General features: G+C 37.4%; 1 protein-coding gene across 12 annotated transcripts in view; it reads right to left on the bottom strand.

Moving 5' to 3' along the window:
* Positions 1 to 22,941, bottom strand: part of ZEB2 (zinc finger E-box binding homeobox 2) — a 151,171-nt gene that overhangs the window by 8,119 nt on the left and 120,111 nt on the right. For 11 of the 12 annotated variants that reach the window (XM_060178061.1, XM_007539662.3, XM_060178068.1 and 8 more), the window contains 5 exons: positions 16,183 to 16,371; positions 15,165 to 15,379; positions 12,459 to 12,567; positions 9,548 to 11,517; positions 7,740 to 7,920 (listed from right to left, as the gene is read on the bottom strand). In XM_060178061.1, the coding sequence (XP_060034044.1) occupies positions 7,740 to 7,920; positions 9,548 to 11,517; positions 12,459 to 12,567; positions 15,165 to 15,379; positions 16,183 to 16,371 (2,664 nt within the window). Of the gene's footprint in view, positions 1 to 2,716; positions 2,767 to 7,739; positions 7,921 to 9,547; positions 11,518 to 12,458; positions 12,568 to 15,164; positions 15,380 to 16,182; positions 16,372 to 22,941 lie in introns of those variants that run through there. The other variant, XM_060178069.1, reaches the window with a different exon arrangement.

The raw sequence follows: 22,941 nt of genomic DNA on the forward strand, positions 1-22,941 counted from the left end.
TTGCTTATGGTCTCATTAAGAACTTTGAAAAGTGTCCATCGAACAAGAAATTTCCTGTATTCTGAACGCGTTTTTTTTTGTTGTTGTTGTTGTTTTTTTGTTTTGTTAAATCAGGCAACTCCCTTACATTTATAAAAGTGATAAAAGATGGCACCACTGTTGGTATTGGCATTAATTTCCTCTGTCTGCTAAGCTACATCACAAACGGTTGCTTTGAAAATAGGCTGTATGTCTCCAGCAGAAGCCAACTGCTAAGTGAGGAAGGAGCAGAAATTACAGGAAAGATGAGAATGACAAAGCCCTTATCAGCCATATAATTCCAAGAATAAAAATTAGAGAAGAAATAATTTGAAAACACGATGGGTGTTCAATGAAGGATGACTATCATGGTGGTTGAACTAATTCCAAATAGTGTTTTCTCTCTAAAGTTTTCCTTGAGATGTCAACCACTTGTTGAGTGTTAAAATACTCTTCAGCTACAGAATGCTGTATTTCCCTTGGCATTCCAGGCAGTTTCTAACCAGTGTTTGGAACTTGAAACCAGTGCCAAGCCTAAACACATCTGGTTGATTCCAGGCCATAAATAGCACTGGAATGCCTTCAACACCTTCCATAGCTGCCATACTTAAAAGTTTATTTCCAAAATAGAACTGTCAAAAAAAATTTATCAGACTGATGCTCCAGAGTTAGAGTCAGAAATGTGTCCTGTAGGGTAGTCTGTAATCATCATAATACACACGAAAGCATGTTCTTATGTTTCCTACTACCATCTTGCATTTTAGTAAATCCAATTAAATACTAGCATTACTAGATTTTAACCCCACTTTCATTTGCTAAGTGTCATGTTATAAGATTAGGAACCCATTCTCCACACTTCAGGTATTCAGTTATATGGTGACATACAATCTCAGTTAGTAATCAAATGTCTTTAATAATGTTATTGAATGCCTCTGGGGCATCCTACTACTTAGAAAGTGCTGAAGACTGTCATATGCTATCTCATTCATGGTCTTTATCTCACTGGCTTGTCAACTATAAATTTAGTGGCAATAGGTGTACTAAGGCACACTATGAGAGTAAGAAGAAGTTATTTCCCATTAAGAAAAAATTGAGAAAGAGACTTGTGTTGTTGCTGTACTGGAACTAAGAAAGATCTAGCAATCTACTTCAAGATAGCTCATAGTCTGAGCAAATAGTGTAATTCAAATCACACTTTAAGAAAAGATGTTTTGACAGGTTAAGAGCAGGTGGTGCAAAGTGCAAGGACCAGCATAAGGATCCCGGTTCGAGCCTCTGGCTCCCCACCTGCAGGGGAGTCACTTCACAGGCGGTGAAACAGGTCTGCAGGTGTCTGTCTTTCTCTCTCCCTCTCTGTCTTCCCCTCTTCTCTCCATTTCTCTCTATCCTATACAACAACGACAACATCAATAAAAACAACAATAAAACAAGGGCAACAAAAGGGAATATATAAATAAATAAATAAATAAATATTAAAAAAATATGTTTTGAATGAGGCATCCTGGATAACAGAGAGGAAATTTTCAATGGAGTGCCAAGAGTTTATAAGGATAGTGTGCTTTTCATTTAACAAGGCCACCAAGGTGGGAGGCTGAGGAGCATTTTGAGAAAAGACAAAAGTTTTTCCTCTCAGAAAACTTGGAGTCACTGTGCATTAAGTTGGTCTCTCTGGTACTGACACCATCTTTAAGAAAAAACATGCCATCAGATCCGAAGTAAGGATAAGAGGAGTCTGACAAATGACAGTTCATTCACAGGGGCAGGTGGTATATTGTTAAACCGGGAAGATGGATTCTGCAGTTTGATTGCCTGGGCTCATACCTCTCTTTTATCACTAGCTGGCATGTCAACATCTTTGAGAATCTGGGTCTTTCCTGGTATGAAGGAGACCATTTGGAGAACTGGTGTGTGGACTCAGCATAAGGACCAAAGGAGAAAGCATAGTAAAAGGGTTGTTTATGGTGAGCTCTCAGTGTTAGATAATCTTATTCATATTGTTTGACGCATGGTCAGTAACTATCAAAGTTGTAAGTTGCATGCATGAACCAAGAGTAGAGTACATGGGAAAAATGGAGAAACAAGAAATTGCAGATGAAAAATTCTTGGTGTGTTAGTTGCTAAAGGTTTTGCATGGGTAGAACCTTCCTGCAAACCTCCTTTGCTCCTCTTAACTCAGGAACACAAAATGTTCAGCTAGTTCAGCCCGTTTGGACACTTCATGGGTTTACTGTGTGAATAATTTTGAATAAATATCACAACTGAGGTGACTCTTTTTTTCCAAGGGAGCAAAAAATATGGAGTAATGCTGTAAGCAAGAACAAGAAATCTCCAGGACAAGTTTCAAGCCTTGTTAAATGGATTTGGGGGATAACCACTAAGGTCTAGTCTATTATGTAGATATTCTGTGGTTATAGTCAATTGACTTTCAGGAAGTTTATTCCACACTGAGAAATAAACATAATAAAAACATATTAATTCTGTAGGATGAACTAACAATCTTCAAAAAATAAAATGTTCAATTTGGAGAGGGAAAGGCTGAGCAATTTTGACCTACATCTTCCATTTACTAATCACCAGGAGTTTCACTGATAAATATTTAATACATTCAACTTAAATAAGAACTGTCTTGACATTTATATATATATATATATATACATATATATATTTAATTCACCGGACTGGCTTACCTGATTTAAATCAAGATGTTCTGGAATTAAATTTCTACATGAACCAGACTCAGAGAAACATCTAAATTGACATTGAGTGAGGAGAAGAAAAAAAAAATTAGGCTAAACTTTTTCCCTCTACTATTAAGGTTCATGATTCTAGAAAACTAGAATGATAACTAAAGTAAATGAGAGATCAGTAGTATAAAAAAAAAATCACATAACTGGGAAATGAAACTGATGATTTATTTAAAAGATTGACATGATCTATCCAGACATGGAAATTTTTATGACTTTTATGAGTAAGGTAGGTTTACAAGTACCTACCACAGTGTCTCCCAGTAGAGAAAGTATATGATAAAAGTCAAATTTAAATTTTATTGAGATACAGATGAGTTCTTAACAGTGTCTAAAAGGAGTTTCAGATTTTTATTTCATAGCTCTTATTTGGCATAGTTAATTTTATTGAAGACAATATTTATGTGGTGTCTTTTTCCTCTGTTCTGATACTAGGAAGAACAAACAAGCAAAATGGTATGAGTAAAGAAAACTAAGCATTGTATCTTTGGTGTCTGCTTAGGAAATTAAACCGGGCAAGGTGAAAGAATGTAGAATCTTGAGAATAAGTGACTTGTAATTTCTTCTTCAATTTATTTGATAGTTTAAATTATACACAGATGCAACAATATATATATATATATATATATATTTTTTTTTTTTTTCTTTTCTTTTTCTGCCTCCAGGGTTATCACTGGGGCTCAGTGCTTGCACTACAAATCCACTGCTTCTGGAGGCCACTTTCTCCATTTTTGTTGCCCTTGTTATTGTTGTTGTTATTATTGCTATCGTTATTGTTATTAGATAGGACAGAGAGATATTGAGGGGGGAAACAAGGGGGGTGGGAGAAAGACAGATACCTGCAGACCTGCTTCACCTCCTGTGAAGTGACCTCCCCCTCCCACCCCTGCAGGTGGGGAGTTGGGGGTCTCGAACCAGGATTCTTACACCAGTTCTTGCAGTTTGTGCCATGTGCACTTCACCCGCTGTGCTACCGCCAGGCACCCCCAAGAAAATAAATTTAATCAATGACATAGTTCAGTCAGTACAAGTCAAATGATTCAATTTTATTCCCTAACCTTAGAACTCAGATTGTTCTCATGAATAATCTTCATATTAATACATTTTCAAAATGTTACTAATGCTTCACATAAACAAAGGGCTTATGGGGGCTCAATTAGGGAAGGAAAATGGATGCTGTCTTCAAGTATATCATTAATAAAAGAATGACAGACAATTTATAAAGAACTCCACTGTGATGGAACTTTATCAATGGCAATAGCAATGCTATGAGATATCTGGTCAAGAGACCAAAAAGTTAACACACTGGAATCTTGAAAAGCTGGGAAACAAGAGAATAATTCATGACACATTCAGAGAAATCGTTGGATGGTTAGTATCTTGTTGCTGGGAGTTCTCATATCTTAAGGGGACAGACATTTTGTTTTTATTTAACTATATAATATGTTTTCCAAATTGATTATATTTACTTGTGTTTGTCAACTTTTTTGAGTATCTCACTTCAGTCTATCCCTATGAAGTGTATGAGACACAGAGCTATTGTCTGGAAGTCAATATTTATGATAGCCCTCACTACAAATTTTTACACTCATAGTTTTATACTTTATACTTGTAGTAAGTGGTGGAGTTGCATATGGTTATATATCAAAACCAACCAGAAAGGGAAATATGTCTTCAGTGATGAGTCTGTTGTCATTGAATAAGGAAATACAAAGTACACTGGAGGTTGATTAAAATATTAAAGTAAATTTAGGTCTGGAATATCTTTAAATAAGACTTAGTACTACAGAACATACTTTTCTTTCTTTATGTATTCCCTTTTGTTGCCCTTGTTGTTTTATTGTTGTAGTTGATATTATTATTGTTGTTATTGATGTTGTTGTTGGATAGGAGAAATGGAGAGAGGAGGGGAAAACAGAGAGGGGGAGAGAAAGACAGACACCTGCAGACCTGCTTCACTGCTTGTGAAGCGACTCTCCTGCAGGTGGGGAGCCGGGGGCTCGAAACAGGATCCTTACATGCGCTTAACCCACTGTGCTACCAACTCCCTGGAAATATCCTTCTATATATGTGTGTGTGTGTGCACAATCAACTGTACTTATAGGACTTTTTGGATAAAAATACTGAAATATATATATATATATATATAACTTTTATTATTTTTATTTGTTAATTAGAGATAGCTAGAAATCAAGAGGGAATGGAGTGATAGGGAGAGGGACAGAGAGATGCCTGCAACAATGCTTCACCACTTGTAAAGCTTTCCCCCCACAGATGGGGACCAGGGACTCGAATCTGGGTCCTTGTGCATTGTAGCATGTGCATTCAATCAGGTACTGAATTATATTATGGTAATATACAAAAGGAAATTCTTGAGATTTGCTATTCAAATTAGGTTGTCTTGAAAGTATCAGAAGTTGGAGCTTTGAAAGAATAGCAAATAACATCATTTTAATTTAATTTTATTATTTTTTTCTTTATTTATTGGATAGATAGTCAGAAATTGAGAGGGAAGGGGGTGACAGAGAGGGAGAGAGGCAGAGAGACATCAGCACTGCTTCATCACTCGGAAAGCTTCCCCTTGCAGGTGGGGACCAAGGGCTTGAACCCAGGTCTACATTGTAACATGTGCTTTCAACCAGGTGCACCACTACCTGGCCTCCAATAACATCAGTTTTAAAATGAAAGAAAAAAAAATAAGTTAGCTGGAATAAAAGCACTTCTCTTTGTCAATAGTGTGCTCTCAAATATCTATAACAACTATTATTACAGAACTCATTCAACTCCCCTTCCCCACTCTCTAGCTGAATATTCTCACTTGCACATGCTGGTTGACACTAGGAAAGACAGGGTAGTACAGGTGCCTCCCAGGTAAATTTTCAATCATTAGAAGTATAAAGGAGCACATGTTACAATGTGCAAGGATCCAGGTTGGACCCCCTCGCTCCCCACCTGCAGGGGGAAAGCTTTGCAAGTGGCAAGGCAGGGCTGCAGGTGTCTCTCTGTCTCTCTTCCTCTCTATCTCCCATTCTCTCTTGATTTCTCACTGTCTCAAGCCAATACATAAATAAAGATAATAGTAAAAAAAATTTAAAAGTATGATGCAATTAGATAGTAAAAAATTACAAATTATATTCAAATTTCCTTTTCTCTCTTTCTTTATATTTTATTTATTTATTATTGAATAGAAACAGAAAGAAAGAAGGGAGAGAGAGCGGGAGTGAGACAGAGAGACATCTGCAGTCCTGCTTCACCACTTGTAAAGCTTTCCCCTGGCAGGTAGGGATCAGGGGCTTGAACCTGGATCCCTGAGCACTGTAATGTGTGAGCTTAACCAGGTATGCCCCCCCTTTTCTTTCTTTCTCTTTTGCATCTTTGTCACCCTCTCTCCCCAGTAATAATGTTAGGACATGTTCTTTCCTCTTCATTGAAATATTTGACTAGATATCCTGATCTAAAATAAGAGTTTTCTTATCATTTCCCTTGTCAAAAGTTTGATTGTGATGCTGTATTTATTCCTTTCTCACGAGGGCCAGTACAGCACATGAAATTTCTTTTGAAGAAAAAATGAAGATAATATAGGGATTGGGGGAGTTGGGCAGTAGCGTAGCCGGTTAAACGCAGGTTGTGCAAAGTGCAAGGACTGGTGTTAGGATCCTGGTTCCAGCCCCCAGCTCCCCACCTGCAGGAGAGTCACTTCACAGGTGGTGAAGCAGGTCAGCAGGTGTCTGTCTCTCTCTCCCCATCTCTGTCTTCCTCTCCTCTCTCCATTTCTCTCTGTCCTATTTAACAATGACAACAACAATAATGACTACAACAGTAAAACAACACGGGCAGTAAAAGGGTATAAATAAATAAATAAAATTAAAAATATATATAGGGATTGGGAGAGGCCTGAGTTACATAGTGGTCAAAGCTGGAAGAAGGGAAAGGGAAAGAGAGAACACAAGTGTTGTTCTATCTGTTATGGAGTTAAGCATCAGATTTTGGATAGTTGGAGTTAATGTTGCTTCCAGTTATGGTACCTAATTTATCTTGATGAGTTAACCCACTCTATCTCTACTGATAAGGAAGAATTGGCTATTAGCTTATAACTGTAATTCTTCCTAACTTGTAAGGCATGAATTAGAAGTAATCTAAACTTAGAAATTTTTAGTATACTCTTTCAAATACAAATAGTTTTAGTAATTCATTTATTCTGTGACTTGACTTGTGTCTTTTCTTTTACATACTGATAAAACCCAACAGAATTAACCCAGATTGTGGCTTACTTGGTGTCTAGATGATGAAACTAATATCAAATTGACTACCTTTTTATTATTCAATATTAAATATAAACATGCTTCACTGCTTAAGAATTTGAAGATACTTTATTTTTTTTTAATATTTATTCCCTTTTGTTGCCCTTTTTTAAATTGTTGTAGTCATTATTGTTGTTGTTATTGATGTCATCGTTGTTGGATAGGACAGAGAGAAATAGAGAGAGGAGGGGAAGACAGAGAGGGGGAGAGAGAGATAGACAGACACCTGCAGACCTGCTTCACCGCCTGTGAAGTGACTCCCCTGCAGGTGGGGAGCTGGGGGCTGGAACCGGGATCCTTACGCCGGTCCCTGCGCTTTGCACGATGTGCACTTAACCCACTGCGCTACCGCCCAACTCCCAGATATTTTCAGTAATTGGCTTGTGTCATGACTATTTCATTGTCCTGGAGATCTGAATATACCTTTGACATGATTTGTGAATTTGGTTTCCAGATTAACATGAAAGTAATGAAGACAAGCACACTCATAAACACACGAATGATCCAATAAACAGGCAACAAAAAAGTCCTAGTGAGCTAGGCAAAAGCATTATTTCTTCCTTATTGAAGGTATCAGCATATGCTACATCTTATGTTGCACAAGTGTACTCATTAAATATTATGAAATGTTCAGCAGGCCGGGAAGCTCTAGCTAGCTAGTCAAAGTCATTCATACCTGTGTGTTCGTATTTATGTCGCAGAAGGGAACTGCTTTTCTGGAATGTCTTGTCACATAAGTCACACGCATACATGCCACTCTCTGTCTTCTTGATCTTCTTTCGAGACAGACAGGAGTCGGAGTCTGTCATGTCATCTAGTCCTGACATGTAGTCCTGTGCTCCATCAAGCAATTCTCCCTGTGACATAATCACACAGTTCAGCATAATCTCTTTTGCTTTGTGTTCATACCAAACAACTTTGCATAGGCTGACATTTGGAGAACCTCAAAAGTGCTTGCTGTTAATTAACCTAGTTCTTATAAATTGTTATCAGCCATGAACGATATATGAGGTCTCACATTTCAACTTAAGTATAAACCTTTGCTCTCAATGGAAGAGCTCTGTGTTTTCTTTCTTTCTTTCTTAACCCACCCCCCCCCTTTTCCATTTTATTTTAGTGATTTAATAACGGTCTACAATATTATAACATTAAAAGGCCAGAAAACAGTCAACTCTGGAGGTGAGACAAACCTAAGTTTTTCTGAAATACTCTATTTTCTTTACATCGGGAAATATCCATGAGTGGAAATTAAATATCAGGATTGGTAATATTTCCAGTGTGTTTAACTTTAGAAATGATCTGTAGCTGCAGAAACACCATTTTAATTGAATTTTGTATTTAGGTACAAAATATCATTATTTATTATGCAATCTATTTAAATGTATGTCTACCAACTCAAGGCCTCAAGCTATGTTTTTATATTTAATTTTCTAATTTGAAATAGGGAATATTAATAACACTTCTTATCAGTGTTCTATCTATGTTAAAACAGCCTTTAGCGTTGAACAATAATGAATGTGGATCAGTAAATTATTAAATTTCCTGATATTTATTTTGTCTTGATCGAAAGGAGTACAAACTTGCATGATAACATTCATTTCCATTTGGTAGTCCACAGTTCAGTTTTCTTAGACTATGTTTGCACTAATTAATATTAGAGAAGATTAAATGGACTTAAATACATTTACAAAGAGGGCAGATGTACTGCAAATTGGAAGACTGGAACAGTTACTATGGAGGTATACAGCTATTACGCTTCCATATTACAAACAGGAAGTAAACTCTATGATGGTAAAGCATATTTGTTTATGTATTTGAAAAGTCATATATTACTTACTAGTTTGAAAATTACAGAAGAAGGCATGGGAATGTATCAAGCATTTTTTAAAAGGCATTCTCCAAATTTTGTTGCTCTCTATAAAACAAATATGTCTTGGATTTGTACATGCACTATTCTAACTGGGGTATCTGCAGTAGTTTATGACTATATTCACTATGCTAACGTTTAGCATCTATGTGAGTCTTCTCCAAATGTCGTTATCAATGTGTCGTTTTAAAAGCTGACAGATCAATCAACATACAACTTAAAAATAAAGATTAAGGTGATTGGGGGATTGGTTCAGTGGATAGATCGCAAGATCCACATACTTGACCTGCAACGTTCAGTCTCTGACACTACATAGTCCAGAGTGGTACTTTGGTCTCTATCTCACAAAATAAATAAATCTTTAAAAATAAAAAGATGGAGTACTTCATCTGTTTAATTTTTTTAAGGCAAGTGTGTTCACACAAAGCAGTGTTTTGCTGTTTTTCCATTTATTTGTCTAGCTCACACAGTTTAGAGTTCAAGTTAAAAGAGATCCTTCTATCTCTGCTGAAAACATGAGCACTTGAGTTTTTCAACAGATATTTTTTTCCCTACACGCACATAAACAGTATAATTTTCATCTCCTCCCTTCAAAGCAAGCAGATAGGTCTCAGTACCTGGAATCCTTGTTTCCGCTGGTACTTTCTCCTCTGCTGCATATCAGCAAAAGTAGCTGCTCCTGTCGGGTAGGTGTAGGCCATATGTGGTAGGAAGCTCATCTGATCTAGTCCTGGGTATGGTCGTAGCCCAGGGATACTAGTCTGGACTGGTGGCATGAAAGTGGCAGGGGGGAACGCGCTTTGTGGAGGAAGAGCTGTGTATAAAGGTTTGGCACTAAATGGGTTCATGCCGAACACTGTATTAGCACTTTTGTTGTCCAGATTATTTGAATTTGCAAACTCCTTCTTGATGAAAGTCAAGTTTAGAGGCTCATCTGAGTTTTCAGATGATGAAGAAACACTGTTATGGTCTAAACTTATGCTGCTTGCTTTTGTTTTGTTCTTTGTAGCAATAATACTTTTGGGTTCCTTCATTTGTTTTGGTAATGACAAGTCCAAAGGCTCAGCCTGGAGCTCCTCAGAGGAGAAGCTGTTTGGAGTGTAAGAACTACTGTGGGAGTTTTTAGAAGATGTGGAGGAAAGATTTAAGGGTGAAGGAGTATTACTCCTTGAGTGGTCCAGTTTTTCAACTGATTTAATATTGGTAAAATGGGAAGGTTTTGTCAGCCTGAGAGGAGGATCACAATTTGTAACACTGTTGTGGAGTTCTGCGATAGATGGTGAAGTTATGGAGTCCATCGGCTTTATGGGAGACCGGGGTAACAAAGAGTCCTTTGTGGAAGGGTTATTGTTGGGAACTAACAGCTTGGAGTTCCTTTCCAGTGATGGGGACCTGGAATTTGAATACTGGTAGACTTTTCGTTGCTCAAACCACTCCTTCACAAATTCCTGAGGAAGGCCCACAGCAATGGAAATTTTCAGCAGTTCATCGGAGTTGGGCTCCATGTTCATAGCATAATATGCTTTCAGTACAGACATGTGGTCCTTGTATGGGTTGAGGGGGCTTGTCATTCCTTTCTCAGAAAGTACAGATGACAAGAGGAGGGCTTTATTGTCAACAAAAACTCCAGCTTTGTTAGGGACTATGTTTTCATGAGGTTGCAGGACTGCCTTGATCTCTTCATTCATCTTACAAAGATAACGTTCATGTTGATGCAAGGGGATGGGTCCAGGGAAGCTTTCTTTACAGAACTGGCATGAAAATGGAGTGGATATGTTGTGATTTTCAATCATTTTATCGTCGGTGACCAAATCTATTAGAGTACGTAGCTTCTCTTTCTTTATATTACTGATCTGTCTCCTCGAGTCAGTAGTCAAGCTCTGGAGGCAAGCTTTGGCTTCATTGACTTTTTCTAGTGTATAGTCAATAATACTTTTAGTGGCACCATTATGACTCACTACTGGAAGACCTACAGGTGGAATATTAGGAGAAGTAACTCCTTGTTCCTCAGTTTGAGAGCATGGATCCTTCATGTGATAACCTTTCAACTTGGAAATTTCTTCAGCCTTGCAGTCCATTTTTTGCCTGGAAACCGTATTGTCCACAATCTGTAGAACCTTTTGTACCTCGCTTAAATTGCTATTCATTGTGGGGAATCCAAGTAAAGGGGCTTCCATCCCTACCCCTAAGTGCTGCATTGGACTCTGAGCAGACGGATGAACACCTAAAGGGCTGGTGGCTCCAAGTGCACCATTCATAAAGGGACTAGTGCCACTAAACCCATGTGTGGCCATAAGAACTTTATAGTCATTGAAGTCTAGTGGTTCTGTTTTGATCTTAAGTAAGCCTGTCTGTTCAGACATACTAAGTGGTTTTCCATTCTCCAACTTGTTTCTTAACTGGGTAATGGCTGAATTAGTAGGGGAAGAAGAAACAGAATTAGGGGAAGAACCCGTCTTGATGTTGTTTCTCATTCGGCCATTTACAGAGATTAAACCAATGCATTTCTTGCTGCTGATGTGTGAACTATAGGAGCCAGAATGGGAGAAACGTTTCTTGCAGTTGGGGCACTCGTACGGCTTTTCACCTAAAAATGATAATTAAAATTCTTTGATAATGATAATTAAAATTCTTTGATTGAATAGCAACTGCAATTTTCTACCAAGACAAGAATTTGTGAAACCAGGTGAAAGGAATACAATGGGTACCTATACATTCTAGGTGCTTAGGTTAGAATTATGTGACTGTAAGTGTTTCTGCATTTTATCTACCCTGGGAGGACATAATTCAAGATGTTAGCAGAGGAAGGTGAGGGCTATCTATGCCTTTTCTAGCCAAGATCCCAAATCTTGTTCTGCCATCGGCAACCTCCTACTTAAACAGTATTAGATTAATGTGTGGTCAATAGCACAATAAAGATGTCACCGTATTTAAAGGGAAGTGTAGCCAAGGCTTTAATAAACTCTGTGGAGATTTCATTGATTCTACCAATCCAACTAGTCCTTTGAATAGCATCCAATTTGGTAATAAAATATTTGGCAGAGCTATCCAAATAGTTACAAAGAAGAGATCTTTGTTAGGATGGTGTTCTGAAATATATATTTCCCGAGGTTCTAGGAATACATATCACACAGAAACTCTTATGTAAAACCTAGACCTTTCCCTTTGCTGGTTGGGTATCTAAAAATGAGTATACTTCAGGATTTGCCAGCTGAGTTCCTTCAGGTCAAAAAATATTTCATTGGCAGAAGAGCTTTTGAAAGGCCAAAAAGGAAGCCTTTGGATTTCGTCATAAATCACAGTGCTTGCAATCTTTAAAATGTTGTAAGCACTCCTCTTCTTTTTATATGACAAGTGCTATAGGTGGTGCCATAAGTCTCAGGAAGACAAAGCAGGTCCATGTAATTTATGAAGCACGTGCATCATCCCCCAAAGCTCTAAACTGGATAGTGTAAAATTCAAACAACTGTTTCAGCCCCCTCCAATGAAACAAAATGGGAATGTGAGCACAGCACTTCTGTTACTCACCACTGTGAATTCGCAGGTGTTCTTTCAAATGGTGTTTGTATTTGAAGGCCTTGCCACACTCTGTGCACTTGAACTTGCGGTTACCTGCTCCTTGGGTCAGCATCTGATGCTATAAAGGGAGAAAGACTGACATTAGTTTTGTGCAGGAGGGACAAAGTCAATCTGTTACAAACAAACTTTTTCCAAAGGTTCTTATTTTCCAGAGAGGCTACAAGATTTGAGTGCGTGTATATTTATTTGCCCAATCTTTCACAGTTGCAATAACAGTGATAATGTTGGCAATGAAATGTGAACCAATAAAAAGGGGGGGCATTCACACTTGCAACTAATATTTGCTTTAAAATTGTGTAGTTGTTCCCCCAACCTCAGAACGTTTCTTTGAACCTTTGAAGATGAGAATGCATAGCTGTAAAGATGTTTGTGGTTCTGAGCTTCCTGAAAATATTGAAAACTGAAGGTTCCCTGCTGGCATACAACTATTTGTCAAGGAAAAAAATATTATCTTTAAGTAGTCTGGAGGAAAAAAAGGCTCCTGACTCAAATGGTTAATCATAGAAAATTTCCTCTATCAGGGCAAAAGTTTAGCCATAGCAAATTTATAGAAGCGAGCAAACAGCAAACAAACAAAACATAATCACACACACAAACAAAAGATCCTTGACTATAAATATTTCATTATACAACAGGCATGTTTAAATATCCTATTCACTATTCTAGTAGCAAATGTAAACCCTGCTTTTCCTGAGGTGTTGCATAACAGATTTGATTCATTATCAAATGAAAGAGACAACATCTTGGGTTGTTGCTGCTTGAATAGTTTTATCACAGGCCAGTAGGAAAGATTTCAATGAGTTTCCATTTTTCTTTTTAGTAGTGTGCTAGGGAGTAGGGGACCCCCCCCCGAAAAAAAGTTTCTGAAAAGACAAGTTAAAAACAGCAATGATATAATCAAACACAGCTGACCTTTTTGAACAAGGGAAAACAAAAAACAAAAAACGGAGACTTAGAATGCTAGAAAAAAAAAATACAGCCATCCACTGGATGCTCAAGGTAGGAGGTCAGTCTTTTTCAAGCAGTAATGACACAAAAGCCTTTTGCAAAAAGACAGCACAGAAACGGTATGACAACTGCTAGGGTGTGCTGAATCTTCCCACATTCCTAGTGAGACAGATGGTGTTACATGGGACATAGGGAGGTTTGTTCAAACAGCAGCAACCTTCAAAGATCAAGCAGAGCCCAGCCCGCCGAGCGCCATTGAGGGACCAGTGCTCATATGTTGCTGAGTTGCATAAACAAACAGCAACAGCTGCTTTGTCTCCCCCCACAGCCCTCAGAGGACTACTATAAACTTTAGTTGTGCCACTGTTAATATGATACAATCATTTTAATTTACTAATTGTAAATGCCATGAGCAAATGAGGGGACTTTTCAACACCAAAGCTACCATTCATAATGCGCCAACACAATCACACTTTTGCATGTGAAATTTAAAGCAGTTATGCTAGATAAATATCTAGACACAGCTTCTTCCCCCCCCCCCCAGCATATAAACATGGGGAAATAAACTGTTACAAAAGTGCAACCACGCAAGCGTAGTTTTAATAATGAAAACTTCAAAATGTTTCCAGGTGACAAGTCCAAGCAGATACAAGTGGGATGACTGACCTGAATTGTTCTCTTGAAAGAGTAAAATTATATAGTATTACCACTGTTGTTTGTATTTGTTTCTCTTCACTTTCCCGATTTAAAGATAAAGAAATAAAACCCTTAAGAAGAAAGCTTAGAATATCGTATTTAGTAATTTTAAAAACAACTATGGTATCAGGCTCATGTAGTCTTCCTACAGATTCCAGATCTGTAGAGTCAGTTATTGGGACTTAAGATACACCATTGCTATCACCATCTGAATATGTTATATCTGTAGTTAATTCCCCTAGGAAGATAGAAAGAGCAGTTTTGCTAAGACATTTAAGGGACACTGTGAATCAATCTTAGTCAATCATTTTAAGGATTTAAGAAGCTATGCTTGCCTGTTCAAGATAGATTTAAAAAAAAAATTTTTAACACAAGCCAAAAGAGGCAGAGCAAATTTAACAGCTCCAAAGTATGCATATCAAGAAGAAATCATTTTAATGTACACCCAGCACTTCAGTGCTAACCCAGTTTGTTTGATGTATTTACACATATATGTTATATGCCTTCTAAAATTTCCTTAAAACACTTAATTAGATTTCATAAACTAGTAGCAGCTTGTAAAAATACTCAAAGTAATTAAGGTGCTATATGACAAATGAAAGAAAAACACTTCTTTTACTATAACTAAGACCCTGGATTAAGAAAAATTTCAAGTAAAACTAGGTGAAAAATGGAATTAAAATTGCTGAGATGTTTAATAATGTATAATTAAAATGTTACAATTTCATTTACTTTTTGTGGAACATAAAAATGAAACTAAATTCAAGTTAAAGTGCAAATAAAATTTCTAAATTAGAAATTAACACACTCATTCGATCGTGAACATAAGACTATTAAATCATATTAGAAGAGACCATCAAAAAATCATTTAGACCTCAATTAAAGCTATTACCATTAAAAGATCTGCATCTTCAAAATGCCATGAAAAATTAATAATGATTGCCAATCAAAGCAATATCGTTTCTCTAAGGGGTTATTACAGACAGAAATCACTTAAAACCAACCCCCCACCTGATCTGTCCCTGGCTTGTGCGTCACCATATGCCGCTCGAGCTGGGTACGGTATGCAAACGTGTAGCTACAAAGAGGGCAGGAAAAGTTCTCTTCATTCTTCTCGTGGCGGTACTTGATGTGCTCCTTCAGTGATGTCAAGCGCTTGTAGCCCCGGTCGCAGTAGGGGCAAGTCAGCAGTTGGGCAAAAGCATCTGGAGTTCCAGGTGGCAGGTCTGTAACCGAGAGAGGAGAGGGAGAGAAGCAGGCCAAAAGGTCAGTAAATCAATGGCAGCTAATGGGCTGACTGCCCGGGATGGTATGACAGGAATCATTGCAATCTGCTCCATGAGAGTCCCATCATTGCACTCGGCCACTGTGCACACCAGTCCCCTTGCCTACCCAGGACAGACTTGTTGGAATCAGCTCACACTGCGCTGGAAAAATTAATTACTGGAGCTTTTTTTCTTTTTCTTTCTCGGGGGGGAGAGGGGGGAAGGGTGTGAGGATTTAAACAACTGATGAGGGGTGTAGAAGAAACTCTTTAGGTGAGTGACAGTTCTTAGTAAACCTTTCTTTGCATGACTCAGGAATTCACAATGTGAGGGAGCTTTTCAGGTGTTTCTGGAGAAAGACAAAAGGCCAGGGTCACTACTACTTCTCAACTCCCCCGGGCCCCCAGGTGTTTCTGGAGAAAGACAAAAGGCCAGGGTCACTACTTCTCAACTCCCCCGCGCCCCCTCTTCTTTTTCTTAAAAATGAAATCTTTCAGAAGGATGAGAATCAATTAAGATATTTTTATCTCTTTGAAATAGGCTCTAATTGTTCTTGTGCTTTATTGGATGTACAAATGACACAAATTTGCTGACAAAAAATTTCACAATACCCTGAAATTACAGTTCTAATCTTTGCTCATGAAATTCCATGCCTCTGCAGCTGTTCTCCAATTTTTAAGGTAAACACCCAGGCATGTAGTGCATTTGTAATTGTAACAGCTGCAGAGGTCAGTGTAGTGGCTAAAAATGAATTACAGTCTCACCATTTTCTTCTTGCCCATTGGCCTCTGGCGTGCCAAGGCGAGACAGCTCCTCAGGGGCTTCTGGGTAAATAATGGCTGTGTCACTGCGCTGAAGGTACTCCTCAATGCTGACTGCATGACCATCGCGTTCCTCCAGTTTTCTTTTGGCAAAGTACTCCTCGAAGTCTGCTGTGCAATTTGCATTCTTAACTGAAATCATAAAAAGAGAAGAAAAGTCTTTTCCAGGCCTTCTTGCTAAGAGCCCACTTCCATCATGTTAATAAGAAATGTTGACATAGAGAAAGACTGCACACACTTCATTTATTTGTAGGTAGAGTTGGAGGTGACTGGTTATTGATTGAATGCTTATTTTCATAATACATGCAAGAAAGAAGACACTATGATTTAATTTCAATGGGCAAGTTTTATTTATTTTTTTCCTGAAATGCTAGCTTGCATAATTTACAAAGAATGAAAGATAATTTTAATGTTTTTAAGGAAAAATTAAAGAACAACAGAACTCAATTCTAAGGTCCCTAAAAATGGAAGATAAGCCTTAAACTTCTTTAACAGTCTACAAAAAGTCCCTTTTCTTATAAGAAAAGTATATTTAATTCTTTTATTGCTCATTAAACTTGTTTTTCAAACCACAGATACATCCTGTTGCTAAACATAAACTTTTTTTTTTACTTTATTGGGTATAAATATAAACTTTTAACCCTCAACTTTCTGAACACCATATACAACCAACACTATATAGTCTGAGTCAAATGGGAAAGGACAGTTATTCCTAGAAAGATAATTATGCAACTTTATCAAGAATTTGTGAAATGTGGCAGTTCCTATATCCCTATAATTTCAACATCTTGTTTTAAAGAAGTATTTAAAAAATATTTGTTTATTTATTTTCCCTTTTTGTTGCCCTTGTTGTTTTATTGTTGTTGTTATTGATGTCGTCCTTGTTGGATAGGACAGAGAGAAATGGAGAGAGGAGGGGAAGACAGAGAGGGGAAGACAGAAAGATAGATACCTGCAGACCTGCTTCACCACCTGGAAGTGACTCCCCTGTAGGTGGGAAGCTGAGGGCTCGAACTGGGATCCTTATGCTGGTCCCATACGCTCAACCTGCTGCGCTACCGCCTGACTCCCTTAAAGAAGTATTTTAAAGTACAGTATTTTAAGGCTGTGAAAAATAAAACTTAGCTCAGAAGTAATAGAAAATAAATGGAAAGTAACAGAGGGATCTAAGAAACTAGCTATACTGTTATGTGATTTTGACAGAGTTTTTAACCTTTGTAGTTATGGTTACTCACGTGAAATGAATAGTTCCTGTAGAACATTTTAAGAAACTTGAGCCAAACATTTTGTACATGTGGAATTTCTAGGTATGTTTCTCAAATGAAAAACTTAATGCATAAGACAGAGTTGGGGGAGTGGATGTTACTTTAGTCACTATATAAACGAGTGTAAAGAAACTGCTAGTACAGTTAGTGCTAGGAGTCGTTTCATGGTTCCTGAGGGCAGTCAACTTTGATTCATCTCAACTTTTCTACCATAAAAAATATTACAGTATTTGCCATACTAATTCTTCTTGGAATCTGTGGCAGGTTTATGTACAAGCAAGTCACTCAGCTTTTATTTTTGCCTTTCTCTCTTATGAACTTGTGGGTTACAGGTATAAGGAAAAGAAAATAGAACCTTCCATTAAGTAAAAAAAAATTTTCTCCTGAACTTCTGCGATATGACAGACATATTTTCCTTTGGTAAGAAAAGACAGATCAAGTCTCAGCCTTTAGGAAGCCAGTAGCATGATCAAAACTACTGACTTTACCCCCAAAATAAATTTAACACCACAAACTCAAGTATCATGAAAGAAAGTTGTATAGTGGTGTGGAAGAGATAACAGAAAGAGCAGATGAGCTGAAGAAGACTAGAAAAGCTTAATTACGAAAAATAACATCAGAAACGGGGGAAGAGTAGCATAGTATCTCTTATGACCTGAAAGGGAGCACTGGAATGAGGAATAAATGGAGGCAGCATGGTGTAGGGTGGGAAGGAGGTAGGAGTCAGATCAGAGATCTTGTCGTAACTGTGTCAAATTTGGGCCTTATTAAAAGGGGAACAGGAAGCCATCAGAAGATATTAAGCAAAAGGAGGACTGAATACAATTATGGGATAAGTTCATTCTCAGAATTGGGCTAGGAAACCCTTATCATAGGCCAGACAAAAGACAAAGGTTAAAGGATTGATTATGGGCACTGAGAAATAGCTGATTTAAAAGACACTAGAAAAGCAAAATGTCTAGATTAGTGTAAGTATTGCAAATACTAGGGAAGGAGAGGCTCCAAGTTCCTGCTTTGGTTTAGGCTGTTCAATTTTGATGTGAGATGAATGACATTCACTGAACAGGGAGCAATGGAATTCTAAAAAGTCTTGAAGCTAAGCACTAATATATTAGATCAAATAAAAAGAAAATGGAGTGCTTTATGCTTTGTAGCCTGTTAAACGAAGCACTAATAAACCTGAACACTGTGATCTCAACCTTTTTTTCTTTTGCCACTCCAATTTCTGTTTAAGTAGAGCATCAGAATGATTTCAGCATCTGCATTGCTTTTACATATTGGTTTGGTATATACTATAGGTGGATTACGATGAAATATCTTGAAGCTTTACTTAAATCTTAGAATTGCAAGTCTAAAATCTTTTCTTAGAAGAATATGAACATTGGTGAGAGTCTTTCCTGTAAGTACACTCATAATGCTATAGATGTTTTCCAAAGGATAGTGATAGTTATGATTGTGATAGTGTCATTTAGCTTAACCATTACATCATTAAGAAATAAAGAGGGGGGGGTGGTGGTGCACCTGGTTGAGCGCACAAGTTACAATGCACAAGGACCAGGGTTCAAGCCCCCGGTCCTTACCTGCAGTGGGAAAGTTTTGCGAGTGGTGAAGCAGGGCTGCAGGTATCTCTCTATCTCTCACCCTCTCTATCACCCCCTTCTTTCTCAATTTCTGACTGTCTCTATCCAATAAATAAAGATAATAAAATATTTTTAAAAAAGAAATGAAGAACTGCCAACATGCACAAACTTTTAAAAATTATCTTTATTTATTTATTGAATAGAGACAGCCAGAAATTGAGAAGGGAGGGGTGACAGAGAGGGAGAGAGACAGAGAGACACCTGCAACACTGCTTCACTACTCACAAAGCTTTCCCCCTGCAGGTGGGGACTGGGGATTTGAACTCAGGTCCTTCTACACTGTAACATGTACGCTCAACCAGGTGTACCACCACCCAGCCCTATGATACACAAACTATTTTTTCATTGATTTGTACTATCAAAATAGCATCAGATATATAAAAAATCACCTTTGTTTATAAGGACAAAGAAGGTAAGAGGCAAACGGTGACTCTAAGATGAACCTCTTTGACCAGCAACTAATTTCTTTTCAGCTCTGTGGTAGCAGACTGTAATGTCAATGCTTCTTTTTTGAGCCTTGACTTACTCATACGTTGTGAAATGTTTAAGCACAACTTTCTGAAGTAGTTTTTTTTTTCCTTTTAAGAACTCTGTCGTATTTGGTGATCCTTAGCATAACCTAGTAAAATTGATGGATGTACATTTAACATCCTAATTTTATCTTGATATTTCAGCAACTATTTGAATTATCTGGCTATCTTTGCATGAATTTTCATTTGCATATGAATGTTTCCATCAGAAATGTAATCAAATGCAAATTCAATTGGATTTGCATTAATAGCCTTTTGGGCTTAAAAGGAAGGAAAATTCTGATTTTTTCTGGATAGGCAAACTATACTGCATCTAGATGCATTACTGACATTTGGAGAGGCAATTCACATGCTAGATCAAATTTGACCATGTTAGATTTCTATGTCAAGTGTGAGGGAGACAAAAGATATCAAACTGTGTACTCTCTTTAAAGATCATCTTAGTATCCTGAGCATCACATATATCGCCTAGAAATTATTCATAGTAGCCTCTCAAGAATCATTCATGGAATGAATGTAGAAAAAAAAAATGATGTCCTTAACACTAATCTTAGTGTAGAAGTCTTTCAGTTAAAGGAAGCATAAAATGAGATAGACATAGTTGACAACTGTAAAACAATATGATAAGCCCTGTAGTAGTAATGAAAACTACTTGCAAGAGTTGCATAAGATGTAGATGAATGTTCAAAAAGGGTTTTGTGAAGAAGATAACAATCAGTTAAAGCTATTTGTTCCATCAGAGCTTTTCTTTATGAAGCATATATACTGCTGTTAGTTATATCTTTAGTACATCTAGATTCACCCAACTGGGCTAGAGCCTAGCCTTCTGTGAACTAGGTATACTCACTAAGAATATAATGTGGGGGGGGGGGCCAGGCGGTAGCGCCGTAGGTTAAGTGCAAGGACCCACTCAAGGATCCCAGTTTGAGACCCCAGCTCCCCACATGCAGGAAGGAGGGTCGCTTCATGATTGGTGAAGCATGTCTACAGGTGTCTATCTTTCTCTCCCCCTCTCTGTCTTCCCCTCCTCTCTCCATTTCTCTCTGTCCTATCCAACAACAATGACATCAATAACAATAATAATGACCACCACAATGGTAAAAAAAAAACCAATAAAGGCAACAAAAAGGAAAAAAATAGCCTCTAAGAGCAGTGCATTCGTGGTCAGGCTCAAAATCCCAGCCATAAACCTGGAGGCAAAAAAAAAAAAAAGAAAAATATAGTGTGGTTCTTCTCTGATGTTGCTATGGGTACCATTAACATATGCATATAATCTTATCTTTTGCCTGGGAATGGCTCTTTATTTTCCATATTACTAAACTTTATTGTACTCAAGGGAGTTGCCATGCTATCGCATGGACCTGCTTCTCCAGTCACAGTGGATAAATCTGTACCTGAAGTGAACCAGTCTTAGTTCTCCATTCTCCAGGTCAAACCATTGATTCCTTCAGGATTAGCCAAGGAATCCAATTGAGTTTGGTCAATCCCTTCCCAATGATTTTAGGGCTTTGTTCCAAAGACATCAAGATATCTTCTCCTTAAGTGACTGTTGCTATAAGATGAGGAACAAAGGAATTTATATTTCTCATGTAGAGTAGGATTTATGAAGAGAAGTTATAAAGCAGACACACAGAGAAAGGCAGAGACAAGATGCCAGGTCCTGATAGTATGTTTCTAACTCCTTCTTGCTCCTGAGGTCAAGGTGAGAGTCTGTCTATCCAGTAACAATATTGTCAAGCCTTCTTAGAATCTGTGAGCCTAAAAACTCCATGATCTCTTTTACTCTATGTTGTGTTTCAGTCTCTTAGATCCCAAATCATTCAAATGGTTCTAACAAATAATAAGATGAGATTTTGGCTAAACTCAAAATTTTGGGGAGGGATGGAATTTATATTTTTGTTTTCTGTAGGGATTTTATGATACTGTGCAGTGGACACAGGAAGCAGGTAGAAAATTTGCTACAAAGTCATAGAATTTCCCACTACATTTTTTTTAGTGCAAAAATAACTTTACTGTCCTTTTTTACTTTTTTTTTTTCCTTCCCTGTAATCTTTTTCACTCTTTGGTCTTCTTGGATGACCTGCCAAAATATACTGACAAAGGATATTTGCATGGTATTTATGATTAAACCATAACAAAAATTCACAAGAAACCTCAAGCCATTTCTTCCTGCACCTTCTCCAGAGATTTTGTATTCAGCCCTAAAATTTACCCTAATATTTTGCAAATATCTCAGCCTTCCCTGAGGTCAGGTAAACTTTTCTCTATTAAAAAAAAATCATTAATTAAAAATGTTTCCTCTTGGCCACATGTATTTAATAATGTTAGAATAAGTTTCTAGTCAGAAATTGCTTATAAATATTTTCATCACTCTCACAAATTTGCTTATGAATAATGCTCTCCCAAATATCTTTCAATTGACCTCAGATACTGATGCTTTTAGATAGATGATAGACATCACTGAGGACCAATTTTAAAATTATTGACTTTAAAATAAGTGATGTTAATAGAACTCTAAATAAAAGGAAAATTGACCTCCATATCAACCACATTATTTTAAGATACTAAAAAGTGAATTCAACTCCCTGTTCATAGTTATTTATTGAATATTATGAGAGATTGATATTTATTCCATCTCCTTTTCTACTTCCCTTTCTTCTCTCTCTCTCTCTCTCTCTCTCTCTCTTTTTCTCTCTGTCTCTCTCTCACTCTCTCTTACACACACACACACACACACACACACACACACTGGTATGAGGAGAGAGAAAGATAACAAACCAGAACACCGTTCATTTCCATAAGGTGCTGAGGTGGTGCCAGGCTTTGAAACTGTGGTCTCTGAGACCTGAGGCATTTAAACGGGAGCTCTAATAGGCTGAACTATCTCCTTGCCCCACTATCCACTTCTTTTCCTTATAACTGGTGAGACAGGTACTTTATTATCACTGGTTTAGTACTGAGTATGTTTTAAGTTTTCACTGAAAATATATATTTAAAGAAATAAGTATTTAATGGTATGTTAAGTCATTGCATTAAACATCAAAAACAGTAAATAATTCTTTTAGGGAAAGAAAATGTCTTGATGGGTACAGAAGAGCGGAAGCAAATATATCTGACAAACTCAACAGATTCACCCATCCATCTTTTTGTTTAATAACTATTTATTGAATGCCTACTAGTGCCCGGGAGCATGCTTGCAAATGAGGATGGAATTATGCTGACTCATAGTTTCTTTCTATTTCTGTGAGTTTCATATTTAGAGTCTTG

This window comes from Erinaceus europaeus, chromosome 18 (genome assembly GCF_950295315.1).
Source record: "Erinaceus europaeus chromosome 18, mEriEur2.1, whole genome shotgun sequence".
NCBI lineage: Eukaryota > Metazoa > Chordata > Mammalia > Eulipotyphla > Erinaceidae > Erinaceus > Erinaceus europaeus.